The sequence below is a fragment of the Vicugna pacos genome, chromosome 8, assembly GCF_048564905.1.
Source record: "Vicugna pacos chromosome 8, VicPac4, whole genome shotgun sequence".
NCBI classification, from domain to species: Eukaryota; Metazoa; Chordata; class Mammalia; order Artiodactyla; family Camelidae; genus Vicugna; species Vicugna pacos.
In genome coordinates this window covers 64,582,247-64,600,743 of record NC_132994.1, presented here as the reverse complement: position 1 = coordinate 64,600,743, position 18,497 = coordinate 64,582,247, and the positions used below count along the sequence as shown (strand labels likewise).

The window sequence follows — 18,497 nt, the reverse complement described above, 5'->3', positions numbered from 1 at the left end:
AAGCATCACAAAGATCACTGATTTAGGCAGGAGTCTGCAAGCTATTCCTGTAAACAGAGTATAATGAATAGCTTCGCCTTTGCAGGCTGTTTGGTGTCTGTCTCTGTATCAAGTAGTGCAGAAGCAGTCAAAGACAACATGCAAACAAATGGCAAGGCTGGGGTGGGGAGGAGGGCGGCAGATGTGCCAGTGTCCTAGTTTGCTGACCCCCCCCCCCCCAGATTTAGGGTATATACGTGCCTCAGATATGGGTGCCACACTCTTAGTGAATCTGCCCAGGAGTTCCTCAGCCTGGCTTTGAAGAGCTCTGTCCTGGCTGTGGCTTCTGGGTGGAGTGAATGTGATAGGCACTCGCGTGTGCCGTAGAGGGGCTCCTGGTCCAAGGTGCCACAGGGACAGCTCATAAAGCCGGAAGTAAGAGCAGGTCCAGGTGCAGCTTGCTTGTTCCCTGTGGCCCTGCTCATGACAACTGGGAGGAATCATTTCTGTCTTATAACCACTGGGCCTGTCTGGCCTAATGAGCAGTGGGCCAAGGAGCCCACTCTGGGCAGCTCTAGGTTGTATGGTCACTTGATACCCTATGGCCAGAGGCCTCATCTCTACCAGGTCCCAGGACTATACCAGGAGATACTTTAAAAGTGTGGCTTTCCCTCCTGCAAGTGGCATGGCCTTGCTTCTGACCCTACAGGTTCTGTGTTGTGATTCTCCAGTGAGGATGCCATAAACTTCACAGAGCATCACTTCCCCCCTCATATACCTCTGTGTCATAGGATCTGTTGAGTTGTAGGGTCCTAGTGGCAGGTCCCCCCACACTCATTCATTCATGTCCTGTCCATGACCCCTTTCCTGATGCAACAGCTGAAATGAGTAGTTGCAGAGAGGCCTAGGTTCTGCATAACCTGAAATATTTAGCCTCTAGACATTACAGAGGTTCTTTGGACCAGGGTGTTATAAAATGGAGCTATGAGAGGGATCACACCCCTGCATCATTCTGATTCCAGATGTTTACTTCTTACTGTTCCTTCTTCCAGAATTTTTTTTTTTTTTTGCATATCACTTGTTCTGTTTACAGAAAGCCTTCAATACCATCTCCAATGTCAAGTCCTGAGAGACACTTCTTACCATTGTCTTCATGAGTCACTTCCTCTTCTGCCATGGCATCAAATCACAAAGAATAAATAAATCTTTTTCCTTTATCTGTCCCTTGGGCACAGCAGGTCCTGAACACCTTGCTCTAGAATGTTGCATCAAGAGTTCTAAACATCAAAATAAAAAATAAGAGGAAATCCCCATCCTATGACTCTAGTCCCTTTGCTCCACGGGGGCTGGTTACCTCTTTCGCTGATACGAAGAGTAAATGACTACAGAATGGGGAGAAGACCGCCGTGTGAGACAACCACGAACACAAGACTGAAGACAGTACAGTCTCCTGTGCAGAGAAGTCGCTCCCACCTGAACTGCACACGGAGCGGGCAAGTTGGCTGTGAGTTCAGCTATACTCTCTGATGATGCAAAAAAAAAAAAAGTATTAAGATTCACAAGCTGGTTGTACTCAAATATATTTTCTCAGTTTCAGATCCTTGTCTATTTTATTGAGTGGAACGTCTTGAACTGAAAGGATTCAAGAATAATGTTGCATTTCCTTGTCTCAGGAAACACTTTTTATGGTAACTTGTCAGATTGTCTATGAACAAACTCACTTTTTTAGACATTATTGATAAAGTCTTTTCTTCACGTGATATTTTATGCAAGAACACTTCAGATGTGTTATTAGATGTGACTGATTTTAACAAATCCTATTAGATTTGTATCAACTAGTTACATGTTATATTCATAGTCTTTTGTGAATCATCGCCTTTTTGTTTAAGAGATGGCCTATTTTGAGCCTTTGTATAGGTACATTCCTATTTTTGTGACAAAAGAACCTTTAAAATTGTCCCGAACAGAAAAATAATGGCTATCAGAAATATGTTTTGTTTTAGTGTGAGTTACTGTTACTGTATGTTTATTGTAAAGGTGGAAATTTAGCATTCAGTGCAGTTTTCAATAAAAAGTAATAAAAAAAATCAAACAAGCAGAAGGCTGGATGAAAAAATATTTAGTCTTTCAAATGTGTGAATGAGGACTTCGGAATGACATACAATAAAAGTGGCCACCCAAATCCAAACCTCTCCACATTATCAGGAAATAGAGAGCAACAAAAGAGACAAAGGAAATGTCTGTCTTCAGCAGGAGGAAGAGACTGAAAACACCTGAATCCATCTGACTCTTTAGCTATGAAGGACAATACCGGTAAAAATTGAATTGTGTCTGAGGTTTAAATGGTAGTACTGTCTGAGTGTGAAAACTGTTTTGGTGATTGCATTGTAATTATGTAGGAAAATACCCTGCTTGCATTTTTGTCTTCACTTGGAACTAGAAATTCTGGTCTCAGTCCACCTAGTTTTTTCTAGCGAGCAGTTACTTGGTTCACAAAAGGTCTTGGGCTCCACTAGCATAGAAGATGCTTGAAAACATATCGTTGGTGACACCTACCAGTAACGGCTGTCTTCAGTCCCTTTCATTAAGCCGGGAGAGTTCTCCGGAAAGAAAATACTGAGTCTTTAAAGAAAATAAGGAATGACTGTGAAATCGGGAGTGGAGACGGGGAACGAAAAGGGGCCAGAAGATCGGGGTGCAGAAAGGCTGAGCGGCACTAGGACCAAATTTTCCGAACAGGAAACTGAAGGCGGCAAGCGGGCGGGGCCGCGCGGTGATGCGCGACGTGACGGGCGGGGGTGGACGCGCCGGGCGATCTTCAGCTTAAATCAGACGGAGATTCACGACTCCCGGCACATTTGCGTCTCTCCAGGGGCTAGCGATGGTGCGGACCAGTGGCTCCAAGACCAGATTTCCCTTCCGGTATCTACTACTCGCACTTTGCATAATCTGCTGCGGTAAGTTTGTGAGGTCGGGCGAGACGGGGGGGGGGGCATCTGCAGAAAGTGAAGGGATTCGGGGGGAGCGGGGAGGAGATGTCTTGTGAGGTCGGGCGTGGTGGGGGGGCATCTGCAGAAGGTGAAGGGATTCGGGGGGGCGGGGAGATGTGAGGTCGGGCGAGGTTGGGGGGCACCTGCAGGTGAAGGGATTCGGGGGGGCCGGGGGGGAGGAGATGTCTCGCTACGGGGGAGGAAGTTTGCCAGGGTGGGTTTCTGCAGGAGTTCCCGGAACTTCTTGCTGGTTGGGTGCCGTCCTATCTTCTTCCCCGAGGAGCAAAGAGGCTCCTCCGTGGCTTCCCGGGACCAGTTGTCGCCCTCCGAGCCAGAAAAGGGGCGGTTTGGGAGAAGACTTAAAGCCGGGAGTGTGAGGTGGAGCGAGGAGAAGAGGAGGAGAGCGCGCGGCAGCAAAGTCTGCGCAGCCGCGCAGCCGCGCAGCCGCGCAGCCGCGCAGCCCTCAGTCCCCAGCCCCCAGCCCGCCCCTCGCGAAACCCCAGCCCGAGAGCTGGGCGGGGCAAACAGGCGGCGTTCCCCCAGGGACGCGACCCAGGACACCGGCAAAAGCAGCCATCCCTGATCCGCTCGCACAGACCCTTCTGGTCCCTGCTGCTCTCTGCCCTTGAGTCATCCCAGGGGTAAATTTCAGATGCATCCCCAAAGAGACGCTATTTTTTTTTTTAACAGAGACGCAGTTCTTAACCACTTGTGAGTCAGACAATTATGACTGAGCCAGGAGGCTCATACTGTAACCATTTGAAGCTACTACATGGTTTAAGTTCTGCTCACGGCTGGAAAGGTCCACGAGTGGTGGCAGAAAAGGAGAAGTTGGTTTATTAAAGAGGCCTGTACCTTGGGAAGATAGTGAACTAATGTCCTAAGACTGTCTCCAAGTTGCCAGATGAGGAGATGATTTTAAAGGCAGTGCCAGGGACGGGGCTAAAGTGTGCGCCCTCAGCTTGTGCACAGTTCTCCGGTTGGTTGGCATCAAGGTGAAGTTTCAAGCATCACGCCATCTTATATTTTCAGCCAGTCCAGGGGTCTATGAGCTTGCATTCAGCAGTTTTATCCGGTGGGGGTTGGCTTCCGGGACATGTAATTTGGGAATGTGGATCAGATCTTTATATCTTTCAGAAACTCGGAATTCAGTGACACTGCTATGTGGCTAGTCGATAATCTAAATTGTTACCACTTTCCCAGCCCAACAAGTATTCTTAGTTTCTCCATCTTTACATATATTAATCTTTAATTGGGGGGGTGTAGTTAGGGGTTTTAAATTATTTATTGATTGAAAATGGAGAGACTGAGAATTGAACACAAGACCTTGTACATGCCAAGCACCTGCTCAACCACTGAGCTATACCCTCCTCCCCATCATTAACTCTTGAACCAGACTTTTGAGACTCATAGGAGGCCTGGTAGAGGCCTTTAAAGCTTTTATACAAACACTGGACAGGCAGGGGATATGGTGGGCTGGGTGTCTGTCCTGAGAAGGCCCCATAGGGTCCTGCTTGGTTATAACACTATTCATTAACCATCTCTCCACCGTCCCAAGGAGCCCAGTGCCTCCAACACCTTCCAATCTGTGAAGGGATTCTAATTACACCTTCTACCAGCTGGCACCTTACCCCTTACCTGAGGACACATCCAAGCAAAAGCCTGGGAACCCGGCCCATGGTTCCTGAAGGAGGAGGGATGGGAAGCACAGGTTCCCAGCGTCTGACCCAGGCAGTGAGGGTGAAGACGGGTGCTCCCTCTTCTACCCTTTGGTCCCAGATTCATATTGTCTAAAGACTGGGGAGTCAGCATCCTGTAATGGTTATTGATTAAGACAGGAGTTGGCAAACTTTTTCTAAAGAAGGCAGAGAATAAACATGTTTGTCTTTACAGGCCATGTGGTATCTGTCTCTGTGCACCAGGGGCCTCCACCTTTGTAGGAAAAAAGCAGCCAAAAACAATATGCAAACCAACGGGGAATCAGATTTGCCCACAGCCCTGGTTTTGCAACCCCAGTATTGGGTGCCCCAGCCCCGAGGGAATCATCCAAGGGGTGCCTTACCTGTGTCTTTTATAACCAGGACCTTGCCCTGTCCCGACTGTGGCTTCTGGGTGCTGTGAATGTGATAGGACCGTGGGTCCTGCAGATATGGGCTAATTCTACCCCTCTTTTGCTATAGAGTGGCTCCTTGGTCCAAGGTACCATAGGAACGCTCGTGAAGCCATAAGTGTGAGGATAGCGTGAGTGGTCCTGTGACATTCCTGGTGTTGGGTCTTGACCACCCAGTGGAGCAGCGTGTTTGATCCCTGTGTCCCTGCTCATGCCAAAGCAGATAATCACTTCTATCTTATGACAACTGGCCTCTGATTAGTGGGTTGATGAGCCCAGTTCATGATGGGCAACTCTGACATTCCATGGCCAGAGGTTTCATCTCCACCAGGCCCAGGGACCATACCAAGGGATACTTTTAAATGGTGTGGGTTTCCCCATGCAAATGGCATGGCCTTGCTTCAGAACACTAGGGATCTGTGTTGTGAGCCTCCAAGTAGAAATGCCATGTACTGCACATAGCACCTTTCCGACCACAGGTACCTCTAATAGCATGCGTTCTACTGGGTCCTCTGCCCAGGAAGCAGGACCAGTCGCACACTATTCACGTAGTGTCTGTGACTGCTTGTGTGCTACAACGGTAGCTGCAACAGAGACCCATGGTCTGCAACGCCTGATATATTTACTATGTTCCATTACAGAAAACCTACGGGCCACACTGGCAATTAAATGGAGATGGGGTAGGGACCACAGCCCTGCATCCTTACAGAGGTTATAGGCTGGTACTCACTTCTGTCATTTCCTCCAGACAATGATATTGTTTTCCATGTGCAACTTGAGGGGTGGCGAGGCAGTGTGAGAAGCCTGAATTTGGAAATCACTAGTATAGTAGTCCTCACCCACGGTAATATACTAACTACAAAGATTTTCCGTTCATGTTACAACTCCAGGGCTTGTGAAATGACCACTGTGTAGATCTGTGGACCCTGTGGCAACACTGTAAGCGGGACTGGAGACAGATGTCTAGTCAGTACCTGGCCCTTCATACATCATCTCAATAACAGGAGGACCATAATGATGCTTCAGGTCCCTGGACAGGGCGTCACTCACACACTGGGTCCAAAATGAATCTGTGGGTAGCTTCTGCTTCCGAGTGTATGCCTACCCAAGTCATTGGCATGTGGCTCCCAAACATGGGGAAGGCCAGAAGGACTTATGCACTCTCTGTGGTGATCAAAGGGCCCTCCTCCTTGGAACCTGGTCTATCTGTCTCTAGTAATGGATTCTGGGTGTGAGAACCAGCTCAGTTCTGGAAACTGGGCTTGGTTGGGATGGCTGCATTCAGCCTCCTGATCACACATCCTTATGTTTTGTCTCTCTTTTACTTGTTTCAATCAAGCAGTTTTCATCCAGACTGGCTGCCCATCTGTTGCCTCTGGGACAAGCCTGCTCTATCAGCCATCACCGTAGCTGTCTGCAGTCAGGCCCCGGCTGGCCTTCCGGCCTTTCTAATCACGGGGAGCACTGCACCTGCTTGGCTCCTGACCTGGAGCACCTCCACCTGGCTTCTGCTATGTCAGCATTTTCCATCTCTGCTACCGCTGGAAGCCCACTGGGAACACCATCTCCTACCGCCATTCCTGACCTTCAGCAAAAGTCACCCTTGAGCTGTTTGAGAGGCTTCTCATCCGTGCTTTCCTCGCAGACTTGATGGAGTCCTTCAGCCTTTCCCATGGAGGGTGGTGGCTTGGACACTTTTCTGCACTTTCCTATGATGTCCGCCCTGGCGGATTCACTTCTCTGGGCCTTTAAATTTCCTCCTCTCATACCTACCTCGGAAGTTCTGGGTGTTCTGTGTCATGCAATGTGGGCCATGCCTTCTTCTAAGCTTCCAAGGCCCATCCTACTCGAGATGAGCAGCATCTCCCCGGACCTTGCCTAGTCCCATGACCTGTAACTGTACACTCTCCCTTCTCCAACTCTGGGTTCTCTGCTCATCCATGCTCAGTCTGATCAGATTCCTCAGAAGCAGCCCCTTCAGGCTCTCCATGTCCCCACAGGACGCTGAGCTGGATTCCGACGATCCTCTGGCTTCTAAGCTTTTCCTCCCACAGCCACCCGGCACGTCTCTGGAAAGGTTATGTGTCGGCTGATGCTGGGTACCGACCTGGTGGACAAGGGGATATATCCAGCATGTGTGATTTCTTGCCAGGCGGGGGCCGCCTCCTCCTCCCCAAAGAAGAGGGGACACTGGCCTGTAACTGGTGGGAGGAGGGCCAGGCAGGGGCAGTCTTTGCTCTGCCAGCCCAGCCCCAGTTTTTTTTGCTGTCACCAAGAAGGGGGAGGGTGCATGGGTGCTTTCCTGCCAACCTCAGCCCTCACTGGCATTTTTCCTTCACAGCTTCTCACTTACTTTCCTATAACTTCACCATCAGTCCTAATCCCAGACCGGGACAGCCATGGTGTGTGGTTCAATGCCAGGTGGACAAAGAGCATTTTCTCTCCTATGACTGTGGCGCTGCTAAGATCCAATCCATGAGTCTCCTGGGAGAGAAAGTAAAAGACACAAAGTATTGGAAAGGACAGATGGAAACACTCAGAGATGCTGGGCACTTGCTCAAAGAGCAATTGCCTGACATTGTGCCGGAGGAACACACTCTCAGGGGTAAGTCAGAAAGTCTGGGTGCACAAGGGAGCAGATTGTGGGGTTAGATTCCTTCATTGTATTCGGGTAAAAAACAAAATAGAATTGGATGTTGGTCCTTCCCCAGTGGGCAGCAGAAAGAACAGGCCTTGAAGGAGAGAACAGCACCAGATTAGATGGGCCCAAGGGAGGCAGGCACCAGGTGGGGGCAAAGAATATGTCAAAACTGGAAGCTGACCTCTTTCCCATGGTGGGGGGCAGATCTTCTGACCCTGCAGGGTATGATGACATGTCACATTGAAGCTAATGGACACACCAGTGCATTCTGGTGCTTTGGCTTCCGTGGCCAGATGTCTCTCACCTTTGATTCGGTGAATGGAAACTTGACAATGAGTCATGTTGAAGGCAGAAGGATGAAAGAGAGATGGGAGCACGACAGGGATGTGACCAAGTTCTTCGAGAATACCTCCATGGGCGATTGCAGGACCTGGCTTATTCATTTCTTGAACCACTGGGAAGAGATGCTGAAAACAACAGGTAAGGGTCGGGGAGGACATGATTGTCCTATCCACATGACATTGACCTGCCCCTCTGTGTGTGTGTGAGTGTCTTTGAGAAAGTGATTCATCTGCCTTGAGTTGTTCATGGGAGAACACGGGGATGGTCCAGCATCCTTCCTTTCTCTTCTCACCTCCTGACTCTCTTCCTCACAGCACAGGCTCTGGACCATTCACCGTGGATTCTTGCTGACCCCACACATGACGGCATGATTCTGATTACAGAGATTTACTTCTTATTTTTCCCTGTCTCCAGAATTTTTTTAAAATCTCACCTGCTCTATTTCTGCAAATCCACCAATATGACCTCAGATGTCAGCTCCTGAGGGGACTTCTCTGATCACACTGTCACGTGTCACCTCCTCTTCTTTCATAGCAGGAGTGGGTGGTAATACTATACCCCTTGTTGGCCCGATTAGCTGTCTGATCCTGGTGGAGACACAGCTCTTCCCTCTCCCTCTTTCTACGTCAGGACCCAGCACCAGGGCTGCCATGTGGTGGGTTAGAACTGTCTGCATAGGAGGGGTACCTGGGCCAGGAGCGCTGAGGAGGCATCTCCTCCGTTTTGGGGTCTGAACAAGGGCTTTCACTCTTCCTCTCCTCTGCAGCATCACCAACCATGGCCACCCACACAACCACGTCCAGGGCCATAGCTGTCACGCCCGCGGCCTGCCTCCTCTTCGTGGTCTTCACCTGCTTGCTCATAATTGGCTGAGTCCTTTTCACTAACAGGTACTGAGGGCAGAATTCAGGGGGAAGGAAGGGGCAGAGGGCCTAGTGTGGGGATAGGAAGAGGTGAATCCCAGCCCAACCCCTGCCCCCTCACTGACCTTTTTCATCCTGGAAATGAAACCAGGTGGAAAAGACCTCATACCTCTCAATAGCCATAACTTGGACAAATTCAGCCCTGAGTGCTGATAACTCCTAAGTATCGGATGACAGTGGAAAGGGGAAGGGCCCTCACCAAGGCTTAGAGTCTGTTGATGCTAAAGTGGTTTAGCAAAGTCAGCCTGAGTCAGCACAGGCACCTGTCTGGCAGGGCCCCGTGGGAGGTGGTGTGGGGTCAGCAGGCACACAGGGCACAGGCAGGACTCACACTTGGGTCAGAGCAGTGTGGCTGTTCCATGTGACGTGTCAGGGGGAAGGGGACACATCCAGGAGGCTAAGAGGAGAGGGGCCTGGGTCTTATCCCAAGAGGAAGGGGCGGGAAGGCTTTGCAGATCCAACGCCAAAGGCCGGAGTTTGGTTCTGGTTCCCATGGAAAGTGGCTTAGGTCACAGCAGACAAGGCAGAAGGCCGTCCATACAGACCGTGCAGTATGGAATTAGGAGGAGGCCAGTTCTCCGTGGAGCAACAGGAATTCTGACTCCGCATATTGCGTGCAGCTGGCACCAGCCTCCTGCAGACTCCAGGCTGAGCCCTGGAGCAGCCCCTGCTGTGGGCAGACGTGACTCAGGAGACGGGTGGGACTGAGCTGCAGTGGATGCTCCCTGCTGGGCTGGACCAGAAATAGATGGGACCAGGGCAGGGACCATCATACTGACAGGGATTCAGGCTGCTAGCTAAGAGGCTGGGAGAGAAGGGAAGAGACTCAGGCTTGCCTGCAGCCCTCCCTGAAGCTCTCAGGGTGGAAGGCCCCTCTCCATCACAACTGCCACCAGGTCCTTTAGGCCCTCCATCAGGGGAGGATCAGGACCCAAGGAAAGAGGGCAGACTGACTCATTACTGGCTTCAGTCCTGAGCCCAAGCCCAGATATCAGGGTGTGAAGCTGATTCTGTGATGCAGTAAAGGAGAGAAGAGGTTAGGACAAGCTGCTGGACCCAGCATGGGGTGGGAGGGTGGAGAAATCACATGCCCCTCAGTGAGGGTGGGGCTGGAGGTGGGGAGAGACTCGGGAAGGGTAGCCCCAGGAAACTGACAGGATTTCCTCAGCCACGTGGACCAATACCTGTTTCCCTTCTGAAGGCTCATGGTGCTACCACGAAACCCCTGACGGGGTGATCTGTCTCAGAGACTCTGCCTTTTGCTTGGCCACCTTTGATCTTCTGCCGTTCATTTTAGACCACCACAGATTCACACCCTGCAAATCCCAGGGCTACCAGCCGATCCCGATGACACAGTAGATGTACCATCTCATGTCCTTTTTCAATTTGGTGACTGCTCTACTCAGAACATTTTTTCTAAAACATTTTGCCACATTCTCTTGGTGCTACTAATGGAATTCCTGCACTGAAACATTCAAATGTTTGAACAAGGAATCACAACAAACAGGACCTTTTCCATCTTCTTCTAGTTTGTGGAAAACCAGACTCTTCTCTGCATCTCGTGACCTTGTTCTTGCAAATGATGATGCTACGAGAAAAATAACATGTGCTGCTTATTACAGAACCTCAGGAATTCTTTCTGTGTCTGGGGAAACAATGTGAAGGTATTTAAGAAGAATAAAATTTTATTTTTGATTATATCTATTAATTTATTACACTAGATGTAATTCCTTCAGATTTCTGTTGTATCTTTTGGTCAACTAATCTTCGCCAAAGGAGGCAAGAATATACAATGGAATAAAGACAGTTTCTTCAGCAAATCGTGTTGGGAAAACTGGGCAGCAGCATTTAAAACAATGAAGCTAGAACACTCCCTTACACCATACACAAAAATAAACTCAAAATGGATCAAAGACTTAAACATAAGACAAGATACAATAAACCTCCTAGAGGAAAACATAGGCAAAACATTATCTGACATACATTTCAAAAATTTTCTCCTAGTAGAAATAAAAGCAAGAATAAACAAATGGGACCTAATGAAACTTATAAGCTTCTGCACAGCAAAGGAAACCAGAAGTAAAACAAGAAGACAACCTACGGAGTGGGAGAAAATTTTTGCAAATGAAACCGACAAAGGCTTGATCTCCAGAATATATAAGCAGCTCATACGACTCAATAAGAAAAAAAATAAACAACCTAATCCAAAAATGGGCAGAAGACCTAAACAAGCAATTCTCCAAGGAAGACATACAAATGATCGAAAGGCACATGAAGAAATGCCCAGTATCACTAATTATCAGGGAAATGCAAATCAAAACTACAATGAGGTATCACCTCTTACCAGTCAGAATGGCCATCATTCAAAAATCCAAAAATGACAAATGCTGGAGAGGCTGTGGAGAAAGGGGAACCCTCCTACACTGCTGGTGGGAATGCAGTTTGGTGCAGCCACTATGGAAAACAGTGTGGAGGTTCCTCAAAAGACTAGGAATAGACTTACCATATGACCCAGGAATCCCACTCCTGGGCTTGTATCCAGAAGGAAATCTACTTCAGGATGACACCTGCACCCCAGTGTTCATAGCAGCACTATTTACAATAGCCAAAACATGGTAACAGCCTAAATGTCCATCAACAGGTGATTGGATAAAGAAGAAGTGGCATATTTATACAATGGAATACTACCCAGCCATAAAAACCGACAACATAACACCATTTGCAGCAACATGGATGCTCCTGGAGAATGTCATTCTAAGCGAAGTAAGCCAGAAAGAGAAAGAAAAATACCATATGAGATCGCTCATATGTGGAATCTAAAAAACAAACAAACAAACAAAAACAAAGCGTAAATACAGGACAGAAATATACTCATTGGCAGAGAATACAGACTTGTGGTTGCCAGAGGGGCGGAGTGTGGGAAGGGATAGACTGGGAATTCAAAATTGTAGAATAGATAAACAAGATTATACTGTATAGCACAGGGAAATTTACACAAAACATTATGGTAACTAACAGGGAAAAAAATGTGACAATGAGTGTGTACATGTCCATGTATGACTGAAAAATTGTGCTGAACACTGGAATTTGACACAACATTGTAAAATGATTATAAATCAATAAAAAATGTTTAAAAAAGAAAAAAAAAGAAATAGTGCAGGCTGGGTTGCAGACCATGACAATAAAATCCCAACAAAGGGAATCACATGAATGTTTTGGTTTCCCTGTGCTTGTAAATTTATGTTGACACTACTCTGTATTCTGTTCAGTGTACAATAGTGTTATCTGTAAATAAACTGTATATCCCTTAATTTAAAATAATTTATTGCTAAAAAATGCTGTCTATCATCTGTGCCTTCAAGTCATAATCTTTTTGCTGGTAGAGGGTCTCGCCTCGAAGTTCATGGCTGCTGACTAATCAGGTGGAAGTTGTGTAGGTTGGTGTGGTTGTAGCAATTGCTTAAAATAAACCAACAATGAATTTTGCTGCATCAGTTGATGCTTCTTTCACAAACGATTTCTTGGTAGCAGGCAATGCTCTTTGGTAGCTTTTTACCCGTAGTAACTTCTTTCAAAGTTGGAGTCAGTCCTCTCAAACCCTGCTGCTGCTTTTTCAACTAAGTTTATGTCATACTCTAAATCATTTGTTGTTATTTCAACAATCTTCCCAGCACCTTCACCAGGTTGGAATTCCATCTCAAGAAACCACTCTCTTTAAATGAATATATGTATATTTATATAAGTGTTGGGACATTGTACTGTATGCCAGAAATTGACACATTGTAACTGATGGTACTTAAGTTAAAAACAATTTTTTTAACTAAAAAAAAAGTTCTATGTAAGATCCATGACCATGACAGTTACAAGATAATAAACTTTCCATAAAAAAAAAAAAAAAGAAAGAAAAAGAAACCACTCTCCTTGCCTGTCCATAAGAAACAACTCCTCATGAGTAAAGTTTGATCACGGGATTGCAACAATTCAGTCACATCTTCAGGCTCCATTCGGTCTGTGGTCTTTTTTGTGGCAGCCCCTGCTGACTAATATGGGTTCCTGGCTTCCTATAGAGACTGGGAGATGGGGGCACATGACGCTTGCATTTCAAAGAGATGGCTCCCAGGACTTTGAGAAAGACAGTCCAGAGTTGTAAGACTGTTGAGAAAAAAATTATTTACAAGGTTTTGAAATAAAGTGTTCCAAGAAAAGGGAGGTCAGGAAAGAGACCATCTCAAGGTTCATCCAGCTAAGGAAAGATGAAGGATGTCTTGGTCACATTTGCCAAAATGCTGACGGTGGGAAACCTCACAGCAGCTTGTGTTTAGAGGAAAAAGCTGTCGACAGCCAGGATAGAAGGAGGTCGAGTGAGTTATTCCTAAGCCAAAGTCTCCAGAATGTCAGCAAGATACAAAGACTCGCAAATGATGGTCACGATCGTGATGATGACCATGAAAGGTGAGTTATTTCTATGGCATCGCACAGATAAAAATGTTGGTTGAAATTCAGTTTCTATGAAAATATCCTGTTCCCCCAAAACATTCAGCCCATAATTTTAGCATCTATTGATGACCCTGGACTGATAACCATTTTATTAATACCAGAAAAGGGACAGCTAGTGAACATGCATTCATTCAATAAATATTTACTGGGAGCTCTGGCCTGGCTGGGAACTGGGCAGGCAAGAAGACCACGACTGCCCTCGCTGACTGTCTTAATGTGGCCCAGGATCTCTGTGTCAGTTGGGGCTCCTCATCTGAACCATGGAGCACAGAAGCTGATTTCAGCGACTGTTTCCTCAGTTCTCCCAAGATTACACACAAGGCGATAAACTCATGCAGTGGTTCTTCCAATTAATTAGATGGATGAAATCAGATGTGAAGGAGATCAGTTGCCTTGGGAGATCGTTTTCTTAAGCGTTGAGTACAGACTGTGAGAAATTGTATGACTGGGAGGAGTCCCAAGCCCAGAATTCCCTCTTCTCTTGCTTCTGCTGCTGCTGGGGTCCCACCCTCCCACCCAAAATAAGCACAGGACCTGAAACATCAGGAGAGGGCAGTGGCTTCAGCCCTGGCCTCCCATCTGCTTCCTCCCCCCGCCCCCCCCATCATGGTGATGCTCCTGCAATTGCTTTGGCTTGCAATCACTGCTGTGGGGGCTTTTTTCTTTCTTTTTCTTCTTCTTGTTTGGGGTAGGGATCATAGTTAGCTTTAATTTTTTTTATTTGGAGGTACTGGGAATTGAACCCAGGACCTCACGCATGCTAAGTGCACACTCTGCCACTGAGCTATAACCCTTCCCTGGGATGCTGTTTTGAAGTTGCAGTTTCCTCTCCTTGAATTTGTCATAGCTTGGCAGTGCTGTGTCCCATCTGTCCTGGAGCTGGGGGTTCTGTCTTGGTGAAGGAAGGACATGTGTCCTTTTCATCCTTTGCTAAATCTTCTGAACCAGGTGCTTAGAGCTTTGCCTGTTTTTTTGTTGTTATTGTTGTTCAGATGTGTATGGATGTCTCTGTCTTTCTTCCATGTGTGTTTAGTGAGGCTTGTGGATTAAGAGGGAGGCGCCCAGGGTAGCTGTCCCCACCCAGTGTTTGGAGAACCAGGTCTACTCTCTAATCTTGCTTCTCATCACCCCCAGGGTGGAGCTCCCTCCTCACAGAATATTCTGGAAAGCAGGGCCTCAGTTTAGAACCCCTCCCTCCAATCTTCCTCCTCTTCACTCTTGTTGCTAAGTCCCACCTTCTTCCCCAGGAGGCCTCTGACTGCCCTGAGCCTGGTACTCCTTTACCACACTTCCCAGGTTGTTTTGCCTGTTCACCTTCTGCTGAACGTCCTGTGTGTCCAGACAGACTGTGAGCCTTGAAGGACACACCTGATCTGGTACTGTTTTAACTTGCCCTGTACCTGGCCACATGCTCTGCTCACAGTAGCTGTTCCCCCAGAAGATTGGCCAAACGAATGCATTTGGCAACAGGGCACACACTCAGTGGTCTGTAGAATTTGCCATTCTTCCTGAACATCAGAGAGTCGGGGGTGGGGGGACATAGGGCAGAGGACTCAGTGACTGAGAATGCTGGGATCCAGAATGGAGGCTGCTCCCTCTCCAGCCCAGCCCTTCAGAGGTTTCCTTGTGGTGTCAGGGAGACTGAGGACCTAAAACATCCTTTTCTCCCCACCCAGCCCTCACCAGTTTCTATCTCAGGTGCTCACTCCCTTTGCTTCCACTTCACTGTCATGACTCGGTCCAAACCTGGACAGCCCTGCTTAATGTATATATTTTGATTTTCAACTTGTAATTAATGTATTCAAGAAATAAGATTGTCCTATAGAACTGTCATATTTTGGACTTGGCTGATTGCATCCTGGTACCTGTCTATATTATTTTGCTGACAATATTTCTCGTAAACCAATTAAATCCAGAGGATTGATTAGATTTAGGCTCATTTTTTAGCAGGGGAGGGGGCAAAACTCTTTCTTGTAAATATCCTATTATATTACATCAAAAGGCACATAATGTCCAGTTGTTGGGCTGGACCTTAAAGTGGGACCTGGTACACATGAGAGCCCGTGGGCCTATGGGGCAAAGGACTATGCAGAGCTCTCCAACCACCTCCAGACAGAAAGCATCCACTTCAGGGACTTCATGGCTCCCGGGAGATGCATGAAGTTCAGGACCATCTTCTGTGTGGAATAAGAAATTCACTCAAGAACACGCCTAGGAAAGTAGCTTTCACTTTGGCTTATTGATACTTTTATCTCCCTAAACCTTTCAGATCAGATGTGGTAATTTATACCTTTCTCTGGATTACTTGCCAACTGAAACAAACCATTAAAAATTACCCTAAAGATTTGAAATTTTTTCAAGACTTGACAGATGAATAACATTTTGGTGCAACTTCTATTTTTAGAGAGCTATGGCTGGACAAATTTTATTCTACAGCATTGCCCCAAACTTTCTCAACAAAAAAATTTAATGTGCTGCATGAAAAAATGCTCAATATCACTAATTATCAGAGAAATGCAAATCAAAACTACAATGAGGTATCACCTCACACCAGTCAGAATGGCCATCATTTAAAAATCCAAAAATGACAAATGCTGGAGAGGCTGTGGAGAAAGGGGAACCCTCCTACACTGCTGGTGGGAATGCAGTTTGGTGCAGCCACTATGGAAAACAGTGTGGAGGTTCCTCAAAAGACTAGGAATAGACTTACCATATGACCCAGGAATCCCACTCCTGGGCTTGTACCCAGAAGGAAATCTACTTCAGGATGACACCTGCACTCCAGTGTTCATAGCAGCACTATTTACAATAGCCAAAACATGGAAACAGCCTAAATGTCCATCAACAGGTGACTGGATAAAGAAGAAGTGGTATATTTATACAATGGAATACTACTCAGCCATAAAAACCGACAACATAACGCCATTTGCAGCAACATGGATGCTCCTAGAGAATGTCATTCTAAGTGAAGTAAGCCAGAAAGAGAAAGAAAAATACCATATGAGGTCGCTCATATGTGGAATCTAAAGACTCATGGACAGAGAATACAGACTTGTGGTTACCAGGGGGGTAGAGGGTGGGAAGGGATAGACTGGGATTTCAAAATTGTAGAATAGATAAACAAGATTACACTGTATAGCACAGGGAAATATACACAAAATGTTATGATAAATCACAGAGAAAAAAATGTGACAATGAGTGTGTATATGTCCATGAATGACTGAAAAATTGTGCTGAACACTGGAATTTGACACAACATTGTAAAATGATTATAAATCAATAAAAATGTTAAAAAAAATTTAATGTGCTGAATTTACAGAGAACTTAAGGTCTCAAATGCCCAAGTAATGAAACTTATTTTTGACGTATTACAGGAACAGCTGAATGTTAGTTGTTATCAGAACATGAAGTACAAAGAAATAGAATTCAGCCGATAAATCCATGTGGCCGTCTACATCATCTGAGAAACAGATGTCAGTGATTTAAAGTGCAAGGATTTCATCAAGGGAAACCCCTGTGAGAAAAGGAGAAGAAGCCTGGGGAGACTGGAGAAGCAATCAGACGGCTACAGTTCTGATGCCAAGTGAAGGAGAGAGGGACGGACAGCTGGATGGTGGCACTCTGCACGGCCCTGTAGTCTAGGGAAAGTTTCACAAGGCCCTGGAGGAGTTCTTGAATAAAAGTCACCCATCAGACGAGTCCATGTCCCCCAGGAAGGGGCCTGCCTTAGTCACCCTGTCTGGCTCAGTCATTGGCTGGGAACAGATGTAGGGAGAGGGGGCTTGGCACAAACACAGCCATGGACTTCAGAGCTCAGCCTGGGACCTGCTGTCAAGTAAGCACCCTGCCATTGAAGACCTCAGGGGCCATTCTCAAGGCCAACAAGCAAAAGCCAGACAAATTCCTCAGCTTGAGAGAGAACAGTTTTTAAAAATATATTAGCATTGTAGGAGACAAAAAATAATTTTCCCTCTACCCTTCTGAGTTCTTGGCTGTAATAAAAGACAAGTTAACGAGAGAAAAAGAATCAGAAGTTTATTAATATGTATACCTTGTGTACACATGGGAAAGAGCCAGGAAAAGTGAGTAACTCCCGAGGTAGCTTAGAATTCAGACTTAAATACAACGTTAATTGTACAGCACAGGGGATACAGCCACTCATTTATGGTAACTATAAGTGGAGTAGAGCACTTTAAAATTGTGAAGCACTGCTATACACCTGAAATATTATATAATATCATACATATAATTTTGTGTATATTGTACAGCGACTATAGCTCAATTTTTTAAAAAGTTTAATAAATGAAAAGCAGTTTACACCATGCACACACACACACACACACAAAAATACTGCCTTAAGAGGGAAAGGGGAACGGGGAGGAATGTAAGCGTAGGGGAGTAAATTTTTAGGAAAGATGAATGGGCCCATAGAAGAACAGATGGGAGGTAAAGGAGTAGGTGACAATGTTTTCCAAGTGTGGTGTCAACTTCTAGTCTCCTCTCCCCTGATGAGTCAGTCTTTCCCATGGTCCCACTTCACAGATGAAGAAATCAAGCTGCAAAGACTTCCCAAGTGAACATCAGCTCAGCAGCTGGATCTGGTTTCCCTAAGCACATGGACCTTGTGCTCTGCTCTTTCTGGAACACATGAGAAAGCTGGCAATTGGACTGCCAGTGAGTCACCAAAACCCACGTTGGGCTCCTGCGGTGCCTTGCCTCTCCGTTTTTAGCTGCAGCCTGACTGGTCTCAACATGGACGGAAAAGGGCCTGTGAGTCATTTGCTTGTTCCTGTTGGATTAGCTGGGCATTTTCCCGGTGGTGGTTGATCTGATCGGGAGCTTGTCTAACTCGGCTTGTCCACAGAAGGCAGTCACAAGGATCTATGACGAAAACCAGAAATTTGACTTCTTGGAGCACCTGAACTGGGAAGTCTGTCCTAATCAACTGCTTTTTTATAAAGCCACTTGGTGCCTGGACTGCGGCCTTGTGAGACCCTGAGGAGACACCCCAGCCA

General features: G+C 46.7%; 1 protein-coding gene and 1 long non-coding RNA gene across 11 annotated transcripts in view; one reads left to right on the top strand and one right to left on the bottom strand.

Moving 5' to 3' along the window:
• Nucleotides 1-2,956, bottom strand: part of LOC140697758 (uncharacterized) — a 36,623-nt gene extending 33,667 nt beyond the window's left edge. For 3 of the 7 annotated variants that reach the window (XR_012075071.1, XR_012075076.1, XR_012075077.1), the window contains exons 1-2: nt 2,536-2,956; nt 1,334-1,502 (exon numbers count right to left, since the gene is read on the bottom strand). This is a non-coding gene — a long non-coding RNA (uncharacterized lncRNA). Of the gene's footprint in view, nt 1-1,122; nt 1,235-1,333; nt 1,503-2,535 lie in introns of all 7 variants that reach the window. The other 4 variants (XR_012075075.1, XR_012075072.1, XR_012075073.1 and 1 more) reach the window with 2 other exon arrangements.
• LOC102530400 (UL16-binding protein 1-like) lies at nt 2,798-18,209 on the top strand. 4 transcript variants are annotated; one of them, XM_072966033.1, is made up of 5 exons: nt 2,798-2,936; nt 7,421-7,684; nt 7,925-8,200; nt 8,829-8,952; nt 16,857-18,209. In XM_072966033.1, the coding sequence occupies exons 1-4, from the start codon at nt 2,861-2,863 to the stop codon at nt 8,933-8,935; spliced, it is 723 nt and encodes a 240-aa protein (XP_072822134.1). In that variant the 5' UTR covers nt 2,798-2,860; the 3' UTR covers nt 8,936-8,952; nt 16,857-18,209. The 4 variants fall into 4 exon arrangements, with proteins under 4 accessions (XP_072822134.1, XP_072822133.1, XP_031535826.2 ...); XM_072966032.1 differs by lacking the exon at nt 16,857-18,209 and adding an exon at nt 10,515-12,775; XM_031679966.2 differs by lacking the exon at nt 16,857-18,209 and adding an exon at nt 10,283-12,775.
• The last annotated feature ends 288 nt before the right edge of the window (nt 18,210-18,497 follow it).